This window comes from Lepisma saccharinum, chromosome 11 (assembly GCF_977018435.1).
Source record: "Lepisma saccharinum chromosome 11, izLepSacc3.1, whole genome shotgun sequence".
In the NCBI taxonomy this organism is placed as follows: Eukaryota; Metazoa; Arthropoda; class Insecta; order Zygentoma; family Lepismatidae; genus Lepisma; species Lepisma saccharinum.
In genome coordinates, this window is record NC_139239.1 from 58,715,999 (window position 1) to 58,740,547 (window position 24,549).

General features: G+C 37.2%; 1 protein-coding gene across 1 annotated transcript; it reads right to left on the reverse strand.

The window, feature by feature from the left end:
- Nucleotides 1-4,854: 4,854 nt before the first annotated feature.
- LOC145994841 (uncharacterized) lies at nucleotides 4,855-24,251 on the reverse strand. Its single transcript, XM_083131210.1, has 7 exons — nucleotides 24,166-24,251; nucleotides 21,130-21,156; nucleotides 20,758-21,071; nucleotides 20,249-20,429; nucleotides 17,864-18,046; nucleotides 5,898-6,041; nucleotides 4,855-5,167 (listed from the first exon to the last, which is right to left on the reverse strand). Exons 3-7 carry the CDS (start codon nucleotides 21,043-21,045, stop codon nucleotides 4,971-4,973), a joined length of 993 nt encoding a protein of 330 aa, XP_082987336.1. The 5' UTR covers nucleotides 21,046-21,071; nucleotides 21,130-21,156; nucleotides 24,166-24,251; the 3' UTR covers nucleotides 4,855-4,970.
- Nucleotides 24,252-24,549: the final 298 nt, after the last annotated feature.

Sequence of the window (24,549 nt, forward strand, 5' to 3'; positions counted from 1 at the left end):
GTGGGAAAGCGCAGAATCGTGCTGGAAATTGCTGAGAGCACCATACCTTTAGAAATTTTGTTGTGAAGGATTTACCTTCAGACTTATTATTGTGTTATTCGTTCCTGCAGAAATATGAAGCAGAGATCAATCTCAAGCATAAAAAGTTGTATCTAATGGTGGATGGAGAGTCAATTGAGGAAAAGCTAGATGATGATGATTCCGTTGATAAGCAAATGAGCGTCCGGAGGATTGAAGCTAGCTACGATAAATGGGCTACACCGCTATAGGATATAAGGGAGAAGATTGACTCCAGTGAATTATAGGCTAAGGAACAAAGAGCCGAATTGTTCGAGATATTTATTGCACATAGTAAGGTATTTTCAGAGAGGCTGGCACTTCCAAGAACTTAGTCTGTGATATTCATTTGTCCAGTACCGTTCTAGTGAGTCAAAAACCATACCCGATTCCAGTGGGAAAAAGGGCAAAACTAGAGGCTGAGCTGCAAAAATGGAAAGATTGGGAAATAATTGTGCCTTGTAACTCTCCGTACTTGAACCCGCTCATTGTTGTGGACAAACCGGATGGGTCTGTATGTCCGTGTGTAGATTTTCGGTTGTTGAACAAGTTTGTTATTGTTCCTAGAAGTTCTGTTGAACCAATAGACGAAGCACTCCAGAAATTTAAAGGTGCCAAGTATTTCACTAGTTTTGATTTGGTATCCGGGTATCTGCAGATTCCTGTAAAGCAAGAATGCCATTCATACACTGCATTTTTTTATAAAGGAAGACAGTGGATGTTTACAAAAATGCCTTTCGGAATAGCTAACGCAGTTTCAGTTTTTGTTTCGGCTATGCATTCTATACTGATTCATTTCTGACCCAGTATATCGACGATTTATTACTGTTCGATTGTGATTTGCAGAAACATTTCCGGCACATTAATTATGTTTTGACCAGACTAGAAGAATTTGGAATGACGGTGAAGTTGAAGAAATGTGACTTAGTTAAGTCGGAAATATTATATTTAGGCCATATTGTTTCTGGGGATTCCATCCGAACTGATCCTAAGAAGAACGACGCCATTTTAAATTTTCCTAGACCTAGAAATAGAAAAGACGTCAGGAAATTTTTGGAACTTGCCGGTTGGAGGAGAAAGTACATTGAAAATTTTGCAGTGAAAGTGCAACCTCTTACTTATCTTTTGTCCAAAAATGTTAAGTTTCAATGGACAGAAGTAGAAAATGAAGCTTTCGAATTGACGAAACTTGATTTGGTTAGTGCACCTGCGCTATCGCAACCAGATTTTACTAAAGAATTTTGTCTACAGTCAGATGCATGTGAAAAAGGGCTTGGTTGCATTTTGTTCTAGACAGATGAACATGATATTTTCGTTATCCAATATGCTAGCCGAAAGTTACGTAACAATGAACTTCATTTTTCTGTTCATGAACTTGAGTGCCTTGCTATATTATTTGGAATAGAACGCTTTGCAGTCTATCTTAAGGGGCGAAAATTTAAAATTTATACTGATCATAAAGGACTACAGTGGCTGCAAAATAGTAAAAATTGGAATAGTCGATTGACCCGTTGGTCTTTGAAAATCCAATCATATCAGTTCGAAATAGTGTATGTTAGTGGAAAGGAAAACATTATTGCTGATACGTTATCTAGATATCCTGTGAAGGCAGATACTGAGAGCAAGCTGGAGTCTGATTGTCTGCATTACCACATAAATTTTCTCTTGGAAGAAGATGAAGATGAAGAAGTGAGTGATTGGAAAGAAGCCCAGGCTAAAGATTATTTTTGCAGTGAAATGATTGCTAAACTTCAGCAGCCTACTGAAAACAAAGATGCAGGCATGAACAGGTTACGGAAGTCCTTTAAACTTCATCATGGATTGCTGTTTAGAAGTTACAGTGGGGAGGCTCCACAGTACAAGTTGTGTGTTCCGAATTCCAGACGTCCCGAGCTGCTGAAAAAAATTCATGATGACGGCGGTCATTTTGGTGTGGGAAAGTGTTATAGGATATTGCAATCCCAATATTATTGGAAAAAAAATGAAACCTGATATTTCTAACTATATCCATGATTGCCTGATTTGTGCAAAAGTGAAGCCTGACAAGTTAGGTATCATGAAGGAAAAGCTGCACATTAGTGGAAAGGAACCTCATGAGATGCTTTCCATTGACCTTATTGGAAAGTTAGCACCTTCTTCAGGGTACTATTTTATTCTCAGCCTTATAGATGTTTTCTCCAGGTTCGTCACAGTTTATCCTGTGCGGAAGGCTAGTACCGTTGAGATAATTCACTTAATGAAGGAGAGATATTTTGCCCATTATCCAGCTGTTAAACTAATTTTGTCGGATAGAGGATCCTAGTTCACTTCCCGGTCATGGCAGAGTTTCATCGAATCCATGGGAATGAAACATGTGTGTACGACGTCCTACCACCCTCAAGGAAACTTAGTAGAGAGAGCGAACCAAGAGATAACTCGTTTACTTAGGGTTTATTGCCAGCACGATCACCAGATTCGGTCCAAGCATCTTTATGAAGTTGCCTGGTTAATTAACAATTCTCTTTCTGAAGTTACAGGATATTCACCCATTGAATTGTTTTTCTGCCATTCAGTTCCACCACAAGTGCTAAGAGATTTTCCATGGCCTGTGTCAGAAGACGGTGAGAAAGACTGGCAGAGTAAGGTTGTTCAAGTGCAGTTAAGGGAACGATATGTTGTGCAGAGGCGGAAACTGAAGCAGGAGTGCCATGCTTTGCAGTTGAAGGAGGATGACCTGGTGCTGCTAAGAAGTCATCGTCCAAGTTCAGCTGTTAACCGAACCATTTCCAAGTTGTTTTATTTGTGGACAGGACCGTTCATAGCTACCCAAGTGAAATTCAACACGGCAGTGTTATTGGACACAAAAACTCGTAAGGAAGTGTGCAAGGTGAATTTCGACAATCTGAAGATTTTTAATTGTTCTCCAGACATGCGGAAATACTTTTAGAAGGTTGAATCCAAAATCTCCTAGACTGTGAGTGCTTCCACGAGTCGTCGTCGATTTTGTTACTCAATGGAGGGGGCGATTGACATGTCCTTCCCGGACGTATGAACAGACTTTTGAAGTACACCATCCCGCCTGATAGATATGAATCTTGGAGGGAAGTGACAAGTGCATGAGAGAGATATTATGCTGTTACTGTGATTTCTTTTTGTGAGTTTCGTTATGATGTACAACTTTGGTTCTTTTTAAATTGCATAATCAAGATAAATAGATTCTGAATTCATATGTTAAAACGTAAGTTCTGTGTTTTTCTGTCTATTTACTGCAAATCTTAATGTTTTCCCATGCCCTGGGAGGTATCACGCGTATACCACAATATAGTCTCATGTTGCTCATTCTCAATTTGTATTGAGATAAATATATTCTTATGACTAGAGCCCGGAAGTTCAGGCATTTATTTTTGTTAAAATAGGCAGGCAAAAAGGCATTTATAATGTGGAAAATAGGCACTAAAAATGGGGAAAAAGGCAAAATAAACCAAAAAAAGGCACATTTGGAAGTCGCTTACTTTTATCTATAATTTCTGGCAACGTGTTAAAATCTACATTGGAAAGAGCATTTCAATTTTCTCCGTCTTGATTGCACATAAATACAAGGTGTTTTTTTTTTAAGTTCTCAACATTCATTGATAGTCGTCTGTCAGAGAGAATGTTTCTCATAATAGAAAATGATCTTTCTACTTCGACAGAAGTTATTGGAGCATACATAAAACAAGCTAATGTAGCTGGACTCATTTTGGTAACAGCATTTTCACCTTTTAGAATATCACAAATTGTTTTCAGTTGTTTCAAGTCCTCATTTGCACTCACTACCCGTTTGCACTTTTGTGCAACATCTGACCCCTTTTCTCCTGGCACTTTCATCATCTGCTGCATAGATTCCTCGTAGATTTTCATGGATGCTATAATTGTAATTGACTCTGACAATGCACCATAATGTGCAAAAATAAACTTGAATAGCACAGGAGTTTTTTCACTTCACGAATTGAAGCCGCTTCATTTTCTGGAAGAGCATCTATCACCTCACTGAATTTTTCAAGGTTGTTAGCATAATATATAGCTTCTGATATCCAGGTTCCCCATCTGGTCAAGACTGGTTGCGGAGGTAAACTAAGCTCAGATGCAACTTAATTAAATTTTCTGGTTTGAAAGGGAGATTTCAGGAATATCTTTTTTGTGTTCGAAATTAACCTGTCCACTTCAGCAGTCAATCATGCACAAGGAAATGTTAACCGAAAGGCAATATCCTAACTGAGCATGAAATACATTTTTCTCACACTTTTCCCCTTCATGCATGAGTTCAATATTACTTAAATAAGGCGAAAATTATTCGCATAATAAACGGAAGAAAAATAAATGCCAACAATGTTTTTTGGGAGAAAAATAATTTATATACACATTTTTTTTAAAAAAATTGTCAAATTTCATTGAAAAAGGCAAAAAAAGGCATTATAATTAAAAATAGGCAGTGGGGTCCCAAATAGGCAAAATAGGCAAAATGAAAAGGCTTCTAAAACATTCGAAACAACATAAGAAACGTATATCCGGAAAAATTTTATCAATATATGCAGTAGATAAAAAGAGGCAGTTTGCCAAACTTCCGGGCTCTACTTATGACTATTAATAATATCATATGGTTCACTCTGGCACGACCGTGTCACACCATGCTCGATGTTACTGCAAATACCTGAAAAACAGTCTTGACATTTGAAGTTTAAAGTGTGTATTTCCACTGACTTTTGAACCTGGGACCCATTGATTACAAGATGCCATTGGGGAGGCTATATGGTATACTCCAAATTGAAATGCTTCCTGAGAATGGAGAGATTCTTTATTGTTTGTACAATTGCAAGCAGTTTCCATACCCAAAGTATTGCAGATTTAGTTTACCACTATATAGGAAGCGTACTCCTGGAAATTATTATTGGAAGTCAGCAACTGACCCAGTCTGGATGCTGTTTTGGTCTACATTCCAAAGGGCAAGTGACACTTAGAGGTGTGTCGTCTGCCAAGTACCTTGATCCCACAAAATTTTGGGAAGCTACTTTCCGTTTGGTTGGCCATGGTTTGACAAATTTGTGCATTTTAAACATCTTACAGTGATAGCTATCATGCTGTACAGAATCCCCTGAAATGGTAAAAAAAAAAAAATGTTAAATAATGTTATGAATAAAAACACAGATGAATGCTATTTTTATTTTGTTGTTATTGAATAGAAAAAGGTATGAAAGATTTTCAATATTCAGTCATGAGAACAACGGTGTTATCACTCGTGCAATATCAAATATGTTCAGAGGTGCACACATTCTTGTTCAAGAGAGCTTTATTCTTGGAAATAAGCCTTTAGTGCACTTTATCCATCTACTAAGGTGTTGCATTCCTTGCCTTCATCTTCCATATATATTTTTTATTCAATGATCTAAATTGAGCAGCAGCAGAAGAAAATTTTGTGGCATACAAGATCTTTTAAGTTAAAATGTTTTGTCATTTGCAACTTGTAGTGTGGATTTGAATTTTTGTGTTTTTTTTCTTTCGTCACCGTGGATCCTGTGAATCAGCACTTCTTATTATTCAAATAAAGATAATTTCTTATATTGCTTTCAAGAAAAACTATGTTTTTAGAGTCAAGTTTAGAATACTTAATAATTCTATGTTAAAAATTAAGCAATTGAAATGTTCAATTTTTTCCTCTAAATGAGGGGAAAGGATGAAATGAAATACATACTATTGAGGTATGTGAGTTTAACTTGTTTAATAACTTGTTTCCCAGTTCTTGTGTAGTACTGTATTTCCATACTATATTGATTACCATTTTCAACCATTTTTGGTGGAGTACTTTAGAGAAACGGATTTCTTACCATTAACCAACGGCCAGACCACGTGAGCAAGAATGTGTTGATCGTTTCCTTTACTTTCAGGCACTGCTCCTCTTTTGTACATTTTCTGCCAAATTTCGGACATTAATGTTCTGTTGTTGCTAACTCTTGCACCCCACATTCCACCTGAAATTTTGTGTAATGCATTACCAATTTGATTACAAGACCCAACAGTGTAATGATTACCTCAATTAATTACGAAAGCTCTTGAAATGTTTGTCTCTTTATATTTCACAATTACAGTATTTGTAACGTCTTATTGGTACTCTATATAGCATGTACCAAATGTCCGGGAACACTTTTAAAAAATTATTGTAGCCAAATGAGTAGCATTACAAAGTGACAAAGTACATAATTTCAAAGAGTAAAGTTGTAAGTTTTATTCTCATTGCAGGTGTTACGTGTAGTTCCATATATCATTGCTAGGTGGTGTCATAATCAAGATGGCACTTTCTGGAACTGAGAAGGCTTTCTGCGTGCTAGAATTTGACAAAACAAAGAGTGCATCGGATGTCTAACGAAAATTTAGGATGAAGTACGGGAAAGCAGCACCAACCAGGAAGGCAATCTACAATTGGCATGTAAAGTTTGTTGAAACTAGATGTTTGTGTGTCAAGAAGAGAAGTGGTTGGCCAGGTGTGAGTGAAAATGACATTGAGCAAGTGAGGGAAGCTTTCACAGGGAGTCCGAGAAAATGTATACGCGGTGCTTCGCGTAATTTGGAAATGTCAACAATGACTGTGTGGCGTGTTTTGCGTAAAAAATTAAACATGAAACCTTACAGACTACAGTTAGTGCAAACGTTATATCCTAAATACATAGACCAGCTCCAGAAAGTGCCAACTCGATTATGACACCACCTAGCGATGATATATGGAACTACACGTAACACCTGCAATGAGAAAAAAACTTACAACTTTACTCTTTAAAATGATGTACTTTGTTACTTTGTAATGCTACTCGTTTGGCTATAATAATCTTTTTAAAGTGTTCCCAAACTTTTGTTACATGCTGTATATCTTATCACCTTTGTGGATTTTAGAACATTGCTTGATTCTAAAATATGGAGTGCATGAAACTTTTATATTTTTCATGGTTCACAAAGATTTGAATTTTGGAATACTATCAGCACATATATCAAGGCTAACACTTTCAGTATTGATACCATTATTGATTATTGCAATTCATTGTTTAGGATTAACATGCGCAGTAAAGCAAATATCAAATACATTTGCATTAGTTCAGCCCACTGCTCATAGTGAGAGGACATGTATCCCCTAAGTAAGAAAATGTTTGCAAAACATTCCCCAAGTTGTCTCATTACCATGTTAAATCACAGGAGCACCCCCCCTTAAGATAACCCCAAGACTCAACCAAACACCCCTCTAGCTAACATTTTCCACTTCAGGTGCTGGTTCAGCCAACTTTTCAAATTGTTAACCTGGGAGGATGCACGTGGCGGGAATTTGACCGCAAATTGCTTTCTTTGCTTGCCTTTTTGCGTATTTGTGTTGGTTTGGCTCTTTCCTCCCACCTTATCTATTTATTTACTCAGAGTTTCAGATAGGGAGACGTGCTGGCCAGCCAACAATGTTAACAGTGGTCTTTTACCATTTAAAAGGCACAGTTCAGTTTCATCTGCACTGCTTTTGACCGTGTACGCTTTCTCGTGTTTTAACTTAACAATAGATATTTGTTGGATTTTCCTCCATAATTATGAACCCGGAAGAAGAGGTTCGAATTCATGGGCTTCAAAAAGGAGGAACAACGTGATAAAGAACTTGAAAGGCAATTTGAAAGAGTAAGATGACACCTTTTTGGTGATGAATAAATCAGAAAAATAAAGAAAATACATCCACTGTTCTTTAAATGGTCTTTTAATGTGTACAATGTGCAAATGGAAATTTTGATGGCGATTAAGAGCAGGGGTTTGTCCAGGATTTTTTCCTTAGGGGGGTGTTGGAAAATTTTGGGTAAGTTAGTGCATATTTTGGACAGTTTTAAAAATGTTCGTCCTAATTCAACTTGTTCATGGATGTTTCTAGAGATTAACCCCTCCCTCCCTTCCCTTCACGTAACATTTCAGAAGAAAAAAGATGTCAAATACAGGAAAAGATGGAAAATAGATTAATGTTAACATTTCAGTTTAACATTTGTAATGACCGCCATGTTAGGCAGATTTAAGTTGTATATTGGCATTTATCTTATTCGTATACTTTCAAGTTAAGAACTTGGATTAAATTATTTATACTTAATTGTTTTCATAATTCATATATATATTTACGTTTTATCTTATGTTATAATATTATCCACGTATTTTTGCAATATTTATTCAGAATTTATAGGCTAATAATTATCCCAAATAATATATGCAACGTTTTCATTGTTTAAGCACAAGTTAAATACATCTCTTCTTAATATCGATTTTTGTTCAACAATGTACAAGATTGAAGTAATTTGTCTTCGTTATAAACTAAATCTTTATTTAATCATTTTTTTATGTGCAAGGGCAAATATGATTTATTTGATAAAATCAGTTTAGTTATTTCTATATAGTGTAATATTGTATATAATATTATAGCAAAGTATTTCTCCCTCGTTTTCAATAAAATATCGTATTCCTATTGGCTGTTTATGTTAGGAGTGGGGGAACCACGCTTCGTGTTCTTGGCGATGTAAAAACTTCCACATTGGCATTTTTAATTGTTGCCAACCTGAACTTTAGCTTACTATCGCTAATTAACATTGATGTGTTATATAAATTATCAGTTCTTCTTGTGCTATTTTATGTTATGAGTTTGTATTGTAAGTTAGAACAATCTGTTATGCTGCGCCTCGCGCTTGAGGTAGCAGTTGAGGTCTTGCTATTAGCTGTGAAGGCGGTGCGCGGACTCTCGTGTTAAATAAATTGCTTATCACTGCCTGCGAGCGTGCATGACCCAACAAAATACAACTTTTAACTTGTGCGAATCAGTATGTACGCACGCGATTCGTGATTAAAGATTTTGGACATTTTAATTATAAAGTATTTGGAATTTTATTTACCGTCACGTGTCGCAATTCGGTGGTTTCCTTCCTGGAGGAAGGGTGGATCGTCTTAATCCCGATCCCTGGGTGAGAACTGGTGCTCCCAACTGACCAGCCGGAGCAACGAGCGGTGTGTTGCCAATTCGGATCTCCATACCCTGAAGTAACTTACGAGTGGTGGCACGTTGCATTGCATTTTGTGACCCCGCAACGTGGGGCATTGCAATTTGTGGTGCCGCAACTAAGGGGCGCGAAGAAAGAAGACTTCCCCCTTCCCAGTGAAGTGTTGCCCAGTGCTCCCTTAGTGTTTTGTCCACCAATTCCATTACCATTTCCAGAAGATGGATCGTGGTGATCGTCGGATACTTAGAAGCAAAGTTCGCACCGAACTCTCCGATACATCGGCAGCGTGCTGCAGCCAGCCGTGGAGCGACACTTCAGGTTACCAATGTTTGGAGTGTCGGCTTTTTTATCACCCAGAGTGCTGTCCAATGACAGAGGCTGTTGTGGATGTAGGTGATCAGGAGTTTCGATGCCAGAAATGCTTCGAAATGCGACTTCAGCCAAATCCGACGGCTACTGTTTCGTCTCCAGCAACAGTGATACCTGAGTGGGTCAATTTTTTGGTGGCCTCCCTAGTGGAAAAGGAGCGTGAGCGACATGAACAGCTAATCGCAGCATTCACAGAGAAAGACCGAGAGCGCGAGGAGAGATTGAAGGCCGAAAAGGAGGAGGAGAAGAGATGCCATGAACAGCTTACGGGCCAGTTATCCGAAATGGTGCAGATACTTAGTTCCATTCCTGCACGGATTCAGTTAACTGAAGAGAGGATAACTCAGGTGGAGTCGGCACAACAAGAACTCGTTTGTAAACAGACTGTTTTAGAGACTGAAGTTGTTGCTGTACAGGAAGAAGTGACGGGACTTAGTGGTCGACTGTCAAGTGAAATTTTGGGACTTCGAACACATGTGCAGAGTACGGTGACCGAAACACGCTCGACTCTAATGGACTCAATAAAAGATCTTGGTGAACAAGTGACCAACTTACCGCTACGTGCAGATAAGGCGTTCCATGAAGGTACAGGTTTAGTTTCACTAGAACTTCCACCTCCAGTGACAAACGAGCGTGAGTTAAACCGTAAGTCAGTTTCTGGTCCCCGAACAGCTGATGGACTTCACAATATTGGTAAAGATAGACAGTTAACTACTCATGTACAGGTACCCGTGTCTCTTTCTACCAAACAAGCAAGAAACGATCAGCGGCGTGGACTGAGATACGAAGATCCTTCCGACAAAGACAGTGTCCTGTGCCAAGATCGTGTTTTTCGAGTTCCCTGTGTGACAGACATCAACCAGCTGCCGAAGCTTGATGGGAACATCGAAGCCCATTCTGCCGAGAAATACCTCCGCGAGTTGAACCTAAGTTTCGATCTGATACAAGTGCCAGATGAGTGTCGATTGGACTTGTTGTCGAGAATTTTTGTTGGCACTGCAGAGCACTGGCTCTCGGCTAATTGTGACCAGTTTCTCGACTACGAGGATTTTTGTGATCAGTTTAAGGCACAGTTTGCTTCTATTGAGGCCAAGCAAAGGCAACTGGCAGCCTTGCGAAGACGGCGGTACTATCGGCAGACCAATGCGAGCATGGAAAGTTATGCCTGGAGCATATACGCGGGTTTTAAAAATCTATCGGATACTCTGCGAGAACCGGAAGTTGTTACACTAATTATCGAACAATTGCCCTTCTGTGTTCGTCATCTGTGCCTTGCGAATGCACCCAGAAACATTCGTGATCTCACTGCTTTCCTGAAAAGCTACGAGTCGTGCGAAGAACCCATTGGCTTCAGACAGTATGATAACGCAGGTGGTGAGCGACAACGTGATGAAGATGCTAATTCTCGTCGTCCGCAGAATACCAGGTCGCCGCAGGTGCGCACGATTAGGCAGAACGCGTGGCCTAATTGACAGGTTCAGAGACAATATCGCCCGTATGCGGAACCTCGTCGCCTAGATCAGCAAAACCGCCCGGTGCAAACAGATGAGTGCTCAGACAGGACCAGATGCTGGACTCCTCCGAGAAGAGGAAACTATTACCGCCGGAACTATGGAAACCTGTCAAGATCTGATTCACCGCAGCGCAGACCAATGGTTAACACAGAGACCAATACTGAAGACCTGCAGTTAACACCTGAGCAGCAAGAGGCCATAAATGATACAAGGCGCTACTATTGGAGTCTCGATGGTCATAGTGGCCAGGAAAATGCTCGTCTTGCCTAATTAATTCGTTCCGAGTTGGGCAAGGATTGTGCAAGGAGCGAGCCGCCTGAGTAAAACCACCTGATGTTAGCACTGCAATAGACCTGTCAAATAGTGAAGAAACTGACATAAAAGAGCTATATCTATAGACTGTAATACTCCAAAAGTAACACCACTTTAGCTGGACTGTTTGTTTATTCATAGTGGAGACAGGAAATTTTGATGGGCATAAAATCAACAACATATGTTGTGAAGAATCTCCCCGCTGACATGTTTTTGTAGTTTCCTTTCGATGTGATTACTAGAGGAAAAGTAGACTTTCAAGTAAATAAGTTGACACTTCAATTATCTGATGCATCCTCCGTCACCAAAAATATTATATGTGATACGAGTGCAAAAAGGATAGTATAAATGTGAGCATCGTATCTGTGAAGATAAGTAGACGGCAAATGCACAAACCTGAAGTGTAAATTATGTGAGAGTTCAAATGTATTTCAATTACTATTGACTTATGAAGTCGAATTTCCCGAAAGGTGAGAAAGATTTAGCGGAGTAGAGAGTGAATTAAATTTAATGAAACAGGTGCCTGTGTTTCAAAACCTTTTATCGATGCTAATCACCACACGCAACGTGCATGAGAAAGTTTTAGCTAAGTGGGAAAACAGCTGTTCTATAAATCGAAGTGAATGTTATTGTACATGTTTTGTCTAATTCCACATTTTCAAGATCTGCTGTGGCTCGCTTTAAACAATAAACATATGGTTAATGAACACTTCTAGTTATGCAAACATCGGTGTTGCTCCTTCGGAACTTTTTATTCTATCCTCCTTGTCCAACAACCTCAAGAAACCTCGGACTACCAATGAGATTTATTCAACAAACATTATCTTTTTCATGTTCAACAATGATGAACAATCTAGTACACTGCATTCTTTAATGTACTACGATAAAAACGAAGCAAAGGAAAAATATCTTTCTTTTGGAAGCGAAACTATAAGACTTTTTCTTGTAAGAAAAACATTGTTGATATGTAGATGATATATAGAGTCTCAACGTTGTAACAATCAGTTCTTTTATTTTGTGTCTTGTTTATTTTTCTCTGACCGAAGCAAATTAAAGAGTTATGTAACAGCAATGGATTAGATTGTATAACACGATAAAAGTGCCATTGTTGACGAAAAAATAAACACTGATATATTAACAATGGTTGGAGATTAATACAGTACTGTATACAAAATAAAATGCTTGCAAAAAGTACCCAATTCCCCAGGAAAGATATTCATAATGGCACCTGGAGAGCTCCCGGCGGAACATACACAAACCAGATAGATCATGTTCTGGTGAACAGCAGATATGCCACATCTGTTATAGACGTTAAAACACGCAGAGGGGCCAATTGTGACAGTGATCACTTCCTAGTCAAATCTATATTGCAGCAACGATTGTCTAATATAGGCAAAATCAAGGGAAAAAGGAGAACTGGTTGGGATATAGAAAAGTTAAAGAAAGACAGCGATAAGAGAGCTTTTCAGGAACAAATACACCAACAATTAAGTGATGAGAATGAAAATAATAGCATTGAGGAAATATGGAATGATATGAAGAAAACTCTGACTGAAACATCAGAAGAGATATTAGGGCAAAGGAAGAGATCTAACAGAAAAGATTGGTATGATGAAGAGTGTAGAGTACTAATAGGGAAGAAAAATGAGTTACGGAAAAAGATGATTCAAAGAGAAACAAGAGCATCGATGAATGCATATAAAGGTGCTAGGAAGGAAGCAACTAAAATCTGTAGGAGGAAAAAGACATATTGGATGGAGGAGCAAGTAAGGAAAATAGAGGAACATCAGACAGAGGGTAATACAAGGCAAATGTACAAAGCTGTTAGAAATCTTAGTACTGGATATCAACCAAGGTTAAACCTATGTAAAGACAAAAATGGGAAGCTTATTACGGATCAAGCCAAATGTCTGGAAAGATGGTCAGAATATTTTCAGGAGCTCTATGAATCTAAATTTAATATAACAGATAATGCAGATGAAGACCAAACCCAAGTTACAGAATGTGAGGTACAAAGACCATCGTTTGAAGAAGTAAAGTGTGCAATATTAAAATTAAATAATAATAAAGCACCTGGAGAAGATTTGCTCCCTGCGGAGATATTTAAAAAGGGTGGAGAAACACTTTGGAAGAAAGTTCATGAGCTAGTTTGCATGATATGGGATCCATAAAAAGGGTGATAAAAGGAATTGTGGCAACTACAGGGGGATAACACTATTAAATATTGGATACAAAATATTTTCCAATATCCTATATATGAGAGCATCTAAGCAGGCAGAAGAAATCCTAGGGGAATATCAATGTGGATTCCGTCCAAATAGATCTACCATAGATCACATCTTCACCATATCTCAAATTATGGAAAAATTCTATGAGCAAAATATAGATCTACACTTTTTATTTATAGACTATCAACGAGCATTTGATAGCTTACACAGACCTGGGATCATGAAAGTATTCAAGAAAGTAGGATTTCCAGATAAATTAATAAGATTGATAAAGGTATCCTTGGAAAATACAACAGCGGGAGTAATGGTGCAGGGAGAAGTCTCACCAACCATTAACATAGAAACAGGAGTGAGGCAAGGGGATGCTCTGTCCACCCTAATTTTCATTATTGTACTACATGATATTATCAGTCCACTGCAAAAAAGGGGGAGTATATTCTACAAAACAACACAGATTCTTGCTTATGCTGACGATATTGTGATAATATCAAGGACACTTGCAGATCTTAAAAGCACTTTTTTAAAGATGGATAGCACTGGTCTACGTCCATTTTGCTGACTGGAGGCTGATGGTTGTTCTGTAGTAATTCGAGGGTGGTAAATCCAAAACCGAAATCCGTTTTTTTCTATCACGTCAGGTTTCGGAGGAAAATTGAAAATTATCTAATATTAGGGATGTATATTTAGAGCAATGAAACAACGTAGTCTGTAAAGAGGTCACAAGATGGCAGCACATGGAATATTATAATGAATATTACTTCAATCAGTTATTCGAACATTGTTAACCCCAAAACAAAGGACAAATATTACTGACTTTGTATGGAAAGCATATAGTGCATATTTCGGAATTAAATTGGGTAACCAAGATAAATCCTGGGCACCTCATAAAGTATGCAGGACCTGTGTAGACTAAAGGAAAGAAATATGTTAGCGTCTGGAACAACCTTCATGTATCGGGACAGAGAGAGAGAGATCTATTAAGATATTTTCAAAGGGACGAAGAACTTGTCTATTGTACAGATGTGAAGGGACTAATTGAAACTATGTGATGTACGTATAATGCAGAAGAATGGAGGCTTTTTATTGATAGGTCCAAGAGGAGTTTGAAGTGTGTGTTGCTGCATAATGGAAATAAGTTGGCATCCATTCCTGTTGGCCACTCCGTACATTTAAAGGAAAGCTACGAAACAATGAAAGAACTGCTTCGAAAGATAAAGTATGCAAATGACAGTTGGCTTCTGTGCAGAGATCTCAAGGTCATTTCAATGTTACTTGGTCAACAAGCAGGTTTCACGAAATATCCATGCTTTTTGTGTTTATGGGACAGTCGAGCAAGGAACGAACATTGGGTACGAAGACTGTGGCCTGCCAGGAAAAGCTTTGAAGTCGGGGCAAAAAACATCCAGAACAAGCCGCTTGTTGATCCTAAGAAAGTGTTACTTCCTCCACTGCACATTAAGTTGGGATTAATGAAGCAGTATGTAAAAGCTCTGGATAAGAATGGGGCTTGCTTTAAATACATTTGCTCAAAATTTCCTGCATTGACGCATGAGAAAGTAAAGGCAGGTATTTTTGATGGTCCTCAGATAAGGATGCTAATGAAAGATGAAGAATTCTTACAAACAATGAACCGCACAGAGAAAGATGCATGGTGTGCCTTTTCTGAAGTCATTACAAACTTTCTTGGAAACTTCAGGGCGCAAAACTACGAGGTTCTAGTTGAAAATTTGTTGGTGATGTTTCAAAAGTTAGGAGTAAATATGAGTGTCAAGCTTCACTTCCTGCACAGCCACATAGATGTATTTCCGTCCAATCTTGGTGCCGTAAGTGAAGAACGGGGCGAACGCTTCTACCAAGGCATAAAAACCATGGAGCACCGATATCAGGAGAGATGGAATGAAAACATGATGGCCGACTATTGCTGGTGCTTGCAGCGTGACGTTCCTGAGGCCACCTACTTCAGAAAATCAAAGAAACGAAAATTTTTGCCTAAGTAGGTATGCATGTTGTGCTATTCTGTGGTGTATGTTAAGTTTAGCATAAGTACAGGCATCAGGTGTTCACTGTATGTGCTCGTGAAACAAATTGATCAATTTGCCGGAATTGCCTAAACTTTTTGTCCATTAAGAACTCCCTATTGAGAAAATAGAAACGTATGTTTGTTAAGCAACGTGACGTGATACTCTGCATGGACATCTGACTACGTCGCATTCTCTTTGCAAGTGATGTTGGAATGTAGCCGGATATAATTTTCTGAAAATTTTGAAATGTGACTTGTGAAACAATGCAACTTAATACCTGTTATCAGCTACGCCACCTATGTATAGTCCTATAATTTCATTATGTGCAGATATCTATATGGAAAACTGTTGGAGTTTAGCCCAGTATAATAATATTGTGAAAATTTTCAAATGTGATTTGTGAAAAATTGTGACGTGATACAGTTTTTCTGACTACATATTTGGAATCAGCGACCTCAAATTATATAGAATCAGTTAAAATAATTAAGTCAGCAGAAAAAGAAATTTCATTATGTGCAGATATATATATGGAAAATTGTTGGAGATTAGCCCAGTATTATAATATTGTGAAAATTTTCGAATGTGATTTGTGAAAAATTGTGACGTGATACAGTTTTTCTGACTACATATTTGGAATCAGATACCTCAAATTATATAGAATCAGTTAAAATATCTAAGTCAGCAGAAAAAAATAATTCATATGTAGACCAGTGTAGTAAATCCAGAGAAATAGGACTATTAATTAATGAAACTAAAACAAGATATATATATATATATATGAGAATGTCTAGATCGCCAGCCAGACGAAACTCTCTGGCTTTGAATGTAGGTACATATCACTTTGAGGGAGTACCCACTTTTACTTACCTTGGAGCTCTTCTACATAACAACATAGAAGAAGAAGAAATTGTTAACCAAAGGATACAGGCTGGAAATAGACAGTATTATGCACATATAGAATTATTTAAGTCAAAAAACCTCTCTAGGAACACAAAATTAAGACTGTATAGGGCATTTATTAGACCAGTTATAGCATATGGTGCAGAATCTTGGAAACTTACATCTAAAGCAGAAAGCAAGGTAATGTGTTTTGAAAGGAAGATATTACGTAAGATCTTTGGCCCCGTTAGGAATGAAGATGGATCCTATAGAATTAGGAATAATATGGAGTTAGAAGGATTGATTCAATATGAACATGTGGTGAGATATATAAAATCTCAACGCTTAAGATGGGCAGGACATCTGATGAGAATGGAAGAGGATAGGCTACCACGCCTGGTATTCAATCAGAAATTGTGGGGAACGAGGCCAAAAGGAAGACCGAGGGGAAGATGGATCGATGCAGTTGAGGAAGATTTGAGAAGGATGAATATACGCAATTGGAAAAATGTAGCTCAAGATAGAATGAGGTGGAGGAAGATTGTTTGGGATGCCAGAGCCCACCAAGGGCTGTAGAGCAAAAGAAGAAGAAGAAGATATTAACAAGCTCAAAGATGCTCCCTCGTGTTTTATAACAGATGTTGTATGTACGATTTTGTAACACGAATACTTGCGAGGCATCTGAGAGACTGTGTGCAGACAATATCACTAATGAATTCTCACCTCACAAACTTGAACTGTCGTAGCTCATTCTGAATAATCATTTGCTCATACCAGAAAGGTACCAGGCTGGGGAATATCCAAGCTATCTTGTTTTAGAAGTTATCATTACTGATAGACTCTCTGGCATCTCATAGATGCCACGTGAGCAACGGAGGGTTAATGAATGTATTTTACTGGATGGCTGCAGTGGGTTTTTCCCCTCTCAAGAGAAACTGAATATTTACACATTAACTTTGCAAAATCAGGGTATATGAACTATAACTATGTATTTATGACAGAATTTTGCACTAAATTATAGGCTATATATACATATACAAATATTGGATTGTCCATTTTTTCCAGTACACTGATGTAACTATACCGGCCAGTAAATTGGGTCTAATGAAGCTGTCCCCATCCCTAATTATTATTATTTATTCTGCTGCTTTAGTAACTGAGCACACTGAACAATGACTCACAATTTCACCACCAAAAGCTACAAATTTGAGTTCTGATCTGGGCAGGAATGTACATTTGTAAATCGTCCATTAAATCAGTTTCATCTAATCATCATCCAAGAGTAGCAGAAAAGTGATGAAGAATAAGAAAATGGAAATATTCTTTATTTTAATGAAAATGATGTTTGGAAGTTGTAATTTGTGACCAGAAACTGGATGTTCATAATAAGGAAGTATGTTATTGAGTAATAATCCATAGAAAAGAATAAACAGTGTGTGTACTTGAAGAAAAAAAGGCCAAAGAAGATACTTTACCAAGAATCGGAACTCTGTGATATGGATGATCTCGCATTATATGGAAAGTCAAATTTGTTTGTAGCCACTCTTTAACTGCATCTGCTTCTCTCTCCGACACTCTGCTGTCAAGATCTCTGCTCACAAACACATCCACCAGAGGGTCTGCTACTGGCATAAATCTCCACACTTTTCCTTGAATGCCTATATTAAAATACAAAAACAGTAACATAAAGAAAATAATTTAATTCCAAATTGCTATTTACTAGAAATGGAAAGGTTTTGCAGATTATTACCCTTCATATACCAGTTACAAATACAGCTACAATATTAATATGCATTATGTTCCCTGTCAAGTTGACTGTATTCTGTTGGTACACAGGTGTACAAAGTCTGGTGATGGGGAGGTACCTAATAATTGCTATCACCTTGAGGCTATTCTGGTGATCGGAATCCCATTTTTTAGAAATACTGTAGTCAGAATTGGATATTAATGTGTGAGTAAAATTAGATAAGTTGAACTTAAATTCAAAATTATCTGCTTTGTATGCAATTGTGTGCATGAGAAATAAATTATGTACTATTAATCTGCTGTTACATGGACCCACCACTAGTTGTCTCTTCTCGACTGTAAATCAACATTTTAATTCATTAATACATGTACTTATTCAAGGAGTGTTCAAGTAAAACCGGAACTTTTGCTTTTACAGAATAACCAAACACATTTGGCTGTGTAAAAAATTATTTTATTTTTACCTGTAATCATCCTCTATACTGATACACTTATCCCAGCGTTTCACCTTTGATTCCTCAGTATGCCGGACCCATGATTAGACTGTTTTCTTCACCTCTTCATCACTGCTAAAATGTTAGCCTTTGAGGAACTCCTTTAAGGGTCCTACCAGGTGAAAATCACATGGAATGAGGTCAGGACTGTAAGGAGATGTGTGGTAGTAACTCCCAGCTGAGTTCCTGAAAATTTTCAAATCATGGTGAGTAGTATGTGATCATGCATTGTCTTGCTGCAACAGAATGCCTTTGATGATCAAAGTAGGCTGTTCTTGTGATTGGATTCCAAGTTTTCAAAGAACGATGTATCTGTTCTGCAAGTTGGCAACATGTTATGCATTAATTTTCAAGGATCAGGTATTCCACTCACTGATTGTTAACGGAAATAACTTCATTCTCCTCAGCCAGGATAATCTTGCACTTGCATTGGCTTCAAACAATTTGCGCTCTTCAAATGTTTTACTGTAGGCACTGTGTACATCACACTACTGTGTTTGAAGTCTTGTGTGAATTTCACTTAGATTTACTCAGGCCCGTAGCTAGAATTGATCTCCAGGGGGGCTCATGGGTTATCGGGGAGAGGGGAGGCTTTGTAAATCAAGTCCATTTTTCAAAAGTTTCATAGTATTAAATGAAGGTAAAGGTGGGGGGGATCATTAAGTTAATATAAAATTTAGAAATATCATACAAATACTACAGTTTGTTCTATATCTTCTAAAATATCTCTTGAAGTGTTAATTGTCTGCTGCTGATATCATCCTTTACTATACACTCCATACTACCTTTGATGATACAGATATTTATAATGTACAAGAAAAAATGCACAATATTCAATCATAGTGCCCTCCGTACATTCAACCCCTAATCGAAGCAATAAAACTTCCTTTCATTCCCAAAACTTTGGAGCTGTTGACCTTTGACACAGATGGGGAAGAAATGTAATGATGATGTCAAAGTCACAGATTTCTGTCTAAACAGGAGGCCTCAACAGGAACAGCAAAAGTACAATAAAGAAACTCCCCTATGAAGGAACTTTCTGAAGTCTAGAGAACCTTCTAAATACTTGCTGAGACTTAGACAAGATAATATCTGCAGTTCATGTTCTGTGGATTTATCCTTCACCAAGTTGTGATCAAAATAATATCTGCTCTCTACATTTTCACTCTTCACTACTAACAAATTATACAAAATAGTCAAGGGGGGCTGATGGCAGTGCCAGGGGAGTATGTGTTGAGCCCCCTCCCCTCCTTAGTCCCTGCCTGGATTAACTCCTTCATTCACAAAAAAAAAAAAAAAATCATCACTACATGCTGTTCCACATTGTCACTCACAAGCTTGTCCTTCATCTTCTTTAACAAGTGGCTCGCGATGTCTGTGATGTTAGTGTTCCATTCAGTAATAGTAGTAATGTCTTTTATATATGTCTGGATGTATTCCGTTATTCTTAAAAATTGAGTCCCGGTTTGACTTGAATGACCCTCATATTTTGAATTTTAGTACCTAAATGTGTTCCAATTGTGATGCTCTACATTTTGTACAAGATATAAATTTCTTGAAAAATTATGCAGCTAATAGCTTTGCATATTATCCATAGGGAAACTAATTTTCAGTTCCTACCTGTCAATTTGCCTAGTTGTGGCAAGTTATTTGTGTTGCAAATATCCAAATTATCATACTTGGTTTCCATTTCTTTCAGAGTTCTTGAAGTATTTATGCTTGTAAATGGCACTTTAATATAAACTCTTATTATCCAATTTGGATATATCTTTTGCATCAGCTTTGCATTTTCTTCTATTCCCTTAAGCAAGATAAGTAAAAATTTTAGTACTGAAATCAGAAAAGCATAAGATTATTTACAGAATTCAGTGTTCATTACAATGAGGCTCATGAATGCAAAACATACTAATTATTGCATCAACTCAATACATTGCAGAAGAGAATAATGCAGTTCTCTACTTCTGATCAGATATGATGACATGGTTCCAAAATGATTGCGTATATCAAGTAGTTTTTCTTGTAAAAATTGTTTGCAATTATCTGAGAGAGAGGTGTTACTTGAGACCGTTCTCCATGTATATTTTAAGAAGTACGTTTTCCACACAAGTATGTAAGAAAATGAAACTTACCTTAAAATACTTTCGAGTATGGTTAATTTGTCCGAAAAAAGAGAAGGAGACTACTTTTTGATGAGCCCCTCGTAGAGATGCACGCTCACTACATGATGATTCAGCAGTAATTCTGTTGTTGCTGGTATTCAAAACAATGCCATTTTTTTCTCCATCGTTTACATTTGTAAGGGTGTGAATGTGATTTTGATCAGTGTTGAGTCCTGCTGGTGACGGTGGAGATATTAATACAAATATTATAAACATTGGAAACAGCAGTCCGATCAACATTTTCCCTTTGTTTGCCATTTCTTATTGTTTGTTTTGGAAGGCAACAAGGTCACAGTTGTAATAGCTACCACTTAGCGTTATGCCCCTGCACGCTCGGGTTGTTTGTGCTTTGAAAGCATAAAGCATTACCTGTAAAAAGTTACAAAAACCAAAAAATACATTAGTAATTCAAGTAAACAGAACTGTAACGATAAAATTTATTCTATGAATAAAATTGTTTCCTTCATTTAAAAACGAAGTATTTTTATATGCATTTCATTGATATATACTACTGTTTACTATGTCCTGTGTAGGGTAAATCAGGATTGTAAGCTGCCTGAAAGTGCTTACGTTGCATGCCTAGAATTATCATTTATCCATTCAAAGATAGGATTTACAGAGCATGTCTGGTATTAATAGTTACTAAGAATGAATAAATATTGATTTTTTGCACACCTCACTATTTCCTGGATACAAAATATTAGTTTATGTAGAGAACATTTTGTCCATTTTTCATGCTGTTGTAATAATTAAAGGGTGGCGACTCACCAGGAAATTCCTTGAATTCCGGGAATTCTGAGTGAATTATTGGCTCTGTTTTTTTTGTGTGTGTGTGTGTGTGTGTGTGGGTGTGGGTGTGTGGGTGTGGGTGTGTGGGTGTGTGTGTGTTTTTTTTTTTTTTTTAAGGAAACTTTGAATACGTACACAATTTAGTGTTGGCATGTACTTTCTTATTTACATCACTCCATTTTGAATATGTGTAAAACATATGTTGTACATGTTCATCTTTGCTGAAATACCAAGCTGGAATTTGTAACCCAGTTTTTCTTAGTGTCTAATACTTGTGTAATTTCATCATGAATTTGTTTTGCAGACTTTCTTTGCATGAAGAGATATTTGATTACTGCCTTTTGGTCGTTTCCACTGAGGCTTTCCTGAATTGCTGCCATGGCCAGTTCATGGTTTCTCTCTCTTTCGCTTTTTTTCCTTTGTTCCTAACTGCAATTCTTTTTTGCCAGTAGGATTTGGTCATGTTCTATTTATGCGTTAAATTTGAAAAATTCCTTAATACTGAGAAAAATGGAACATTTCCTTGGTTTTGCAGAAAGAAAGTGAAATTTTGACATTATAGTTTCCTTCATTTTATGAAGTTAACTTTTCCTTAATTTCTATTTTTTTTAAAATCTGTGTCGGTATTTCAACCTCTCTATGTTCTCAATTATGAGCATGAATGAGGAGCTGATGAAATAGATGATGAGACAAACAAAATAACATGCTAACCCTGGCTTTGCACTTAGTTACACTAATACGTAGATGATATTAGAAACATTTTTTAGCATTAGATTATAAAAATATGGGACAGTAAATAATATTTCAGAAATCTTGATGGAACAGTTCTTAAATATTTCTTTGTTTTATGAATTTCTATGTGTCAAATGTAAAGAAAGTGCATTATATTTTCTCCTGTTTCAAATTAACAAGGCAAACCTTTTTAGAAAATAGAGTGCTATAAGTATCATTGACTTGGCATCACTATATCCAGAGAATTTTCTTTTGATAACCTCAAGGGTGGGAGAAATATTTTCAGATCGACTCTGCTTCTGTTGTTGTGGCTGTTAAAGTTCTCTCTTTTCTCTGTATTTCTTCCCCTATCTCTCCCATTCTCTGTTTCGTTTTAACCTCTATCAATCTTTCCATCTCTTACTGTCCATCTCTATGGCTTTTTTCTTTATCGATTTCTCTCCCTCTCTTTCCCTTTATCTTAATCTATTTATCTTCCTCTTTTTCCCTTCATCATTATCTAGTTTTCTTCCCCCTCTTTCCCTTTGTCTTTATCTATTGCTCTCCATCTCTTTCCCTTCATCTTTATCTATTTCACCCCTTTCTTTATCTTCGTTTATTTTTCTCTCATTTCTTCCCTTGGTCTTTATTTCTCTCCCTGTGTCTTAATCTAAGTCTCTCCCTCTTCTTCCCTTCATTTTTATCTACTTGCCTCCCTCTCTTTCTCTTTGTCTTTACCTATTTCCCTTTATCTTTACCTATTTCTCTTCATCTTTATCTATTTCTCTCTCTTTTCTTTCCTTTGTCTTTACCAAGTGTCTCCCTCTCTTTCCTTTGTGTTCATCTAAATATCTCTCTATCTTCCCTTTGTCGTTAGCTATTTGTCTCCCCTTGATCTTTATCTATTTCTTACCCTATCTTTACCTTCATCTTTATATATATATCTCTCCCTTCGTCTTGTCTATTTAAATCCATTTTTCCTTGTATTTATCCATTTATCTATTTCCTTTTCCTTTTATCTATTTCTCTCCCTTTCACTTTACCTTCTTCTTCATCTAATTTTATTCTTTCCCTTCATCTTTATCTGTTCTCATCTTTATGTATTTCTCGCCAGATCCTTCCCTTCATCTTTATCTATTTCTCTCCCTCTTCTTTCCTTTGTCTTTATCGATTTCTTTCCTTTCACCTTTATTTATTTCTCTCTCCCTTCTTCCCTTCATCTTTATGTATTTCTTTCCATTTCTTTACCTTCGTATTTATCTATTTCTTTCCATTTTATCTATTTATCTCCCTCTCCTTCCCTTTGTCTTTTTCTTCCTCTTTTTCCCTTCGTCCGCATCTATTCTCCTCTTTCACATTTTTTTTACCACTCCAACCTCTTTCTCTTTTATTATCCAATTCTCTCTTCAGATTTTCTGTTTTCTCTCCCTACGCTCTCTTTTTTTATTTCGTATTCCCCTCCGTACTATCTCCCTGCGCATGAATGTAGGCCCATCATAAATTATTAATTTTCGTATTAAAATGCTTACTGTCGCGAGCAAGAGGGTTGCTACAACTATTTAATAGTGGACTAGACTGTATCATCTTCCTCCAAGTGGCCCTGCCTGGGCATGGGTGTTCTTTGTTAGTGTCCCTTCATTAATTTCATCATACCATCACTCATCCTCATCGTCGCGATTAGCCAAATGTGGAAGAAAAGCGACGCTAAATAATAAAAATAAAATCAATCCATCCCGCGGCGGATAAATTTTACTATTGTGAACCTTAGTCAATTAAATATGAATTTTTGAAATTCAAAAACTTAAGTATCGTGAATTATTAGGTAGCTATCTGATTTTGATTAGCCAAGAGGTACTGCAATTAATTTTCTATACTTACTGCGTGAGTCCCATGCTGCCGGTAAATGGAACGATAGGTTTTATAATTATGACAAAGGTTTCTTTCCCCGAGTCTTCGTGCATTTGCATACAAAGTTTACCTCAGTGCAATAAAGTTCCGTAATAATTTACTCGGCGAAGGAAAAACAGATTAAACAAAATTTATAAGAGCTGGGTCTCCGCCTTACCCAAACAACGGTTGTGCGCATAAAAAGAAAAAATCTAATTGCAGTCATATCATGAAGTATGCCCACGCAGTGTTGCAAACATAATTGACCTTGTTCATGATAATGTTATATGTCGTCCTGTTATTTTATTCGTATTAATGTTCCATTTTTCGTTTTTAGATTTTCGCCTTTCTCAGTCCTAGAATATATTTCGTTTT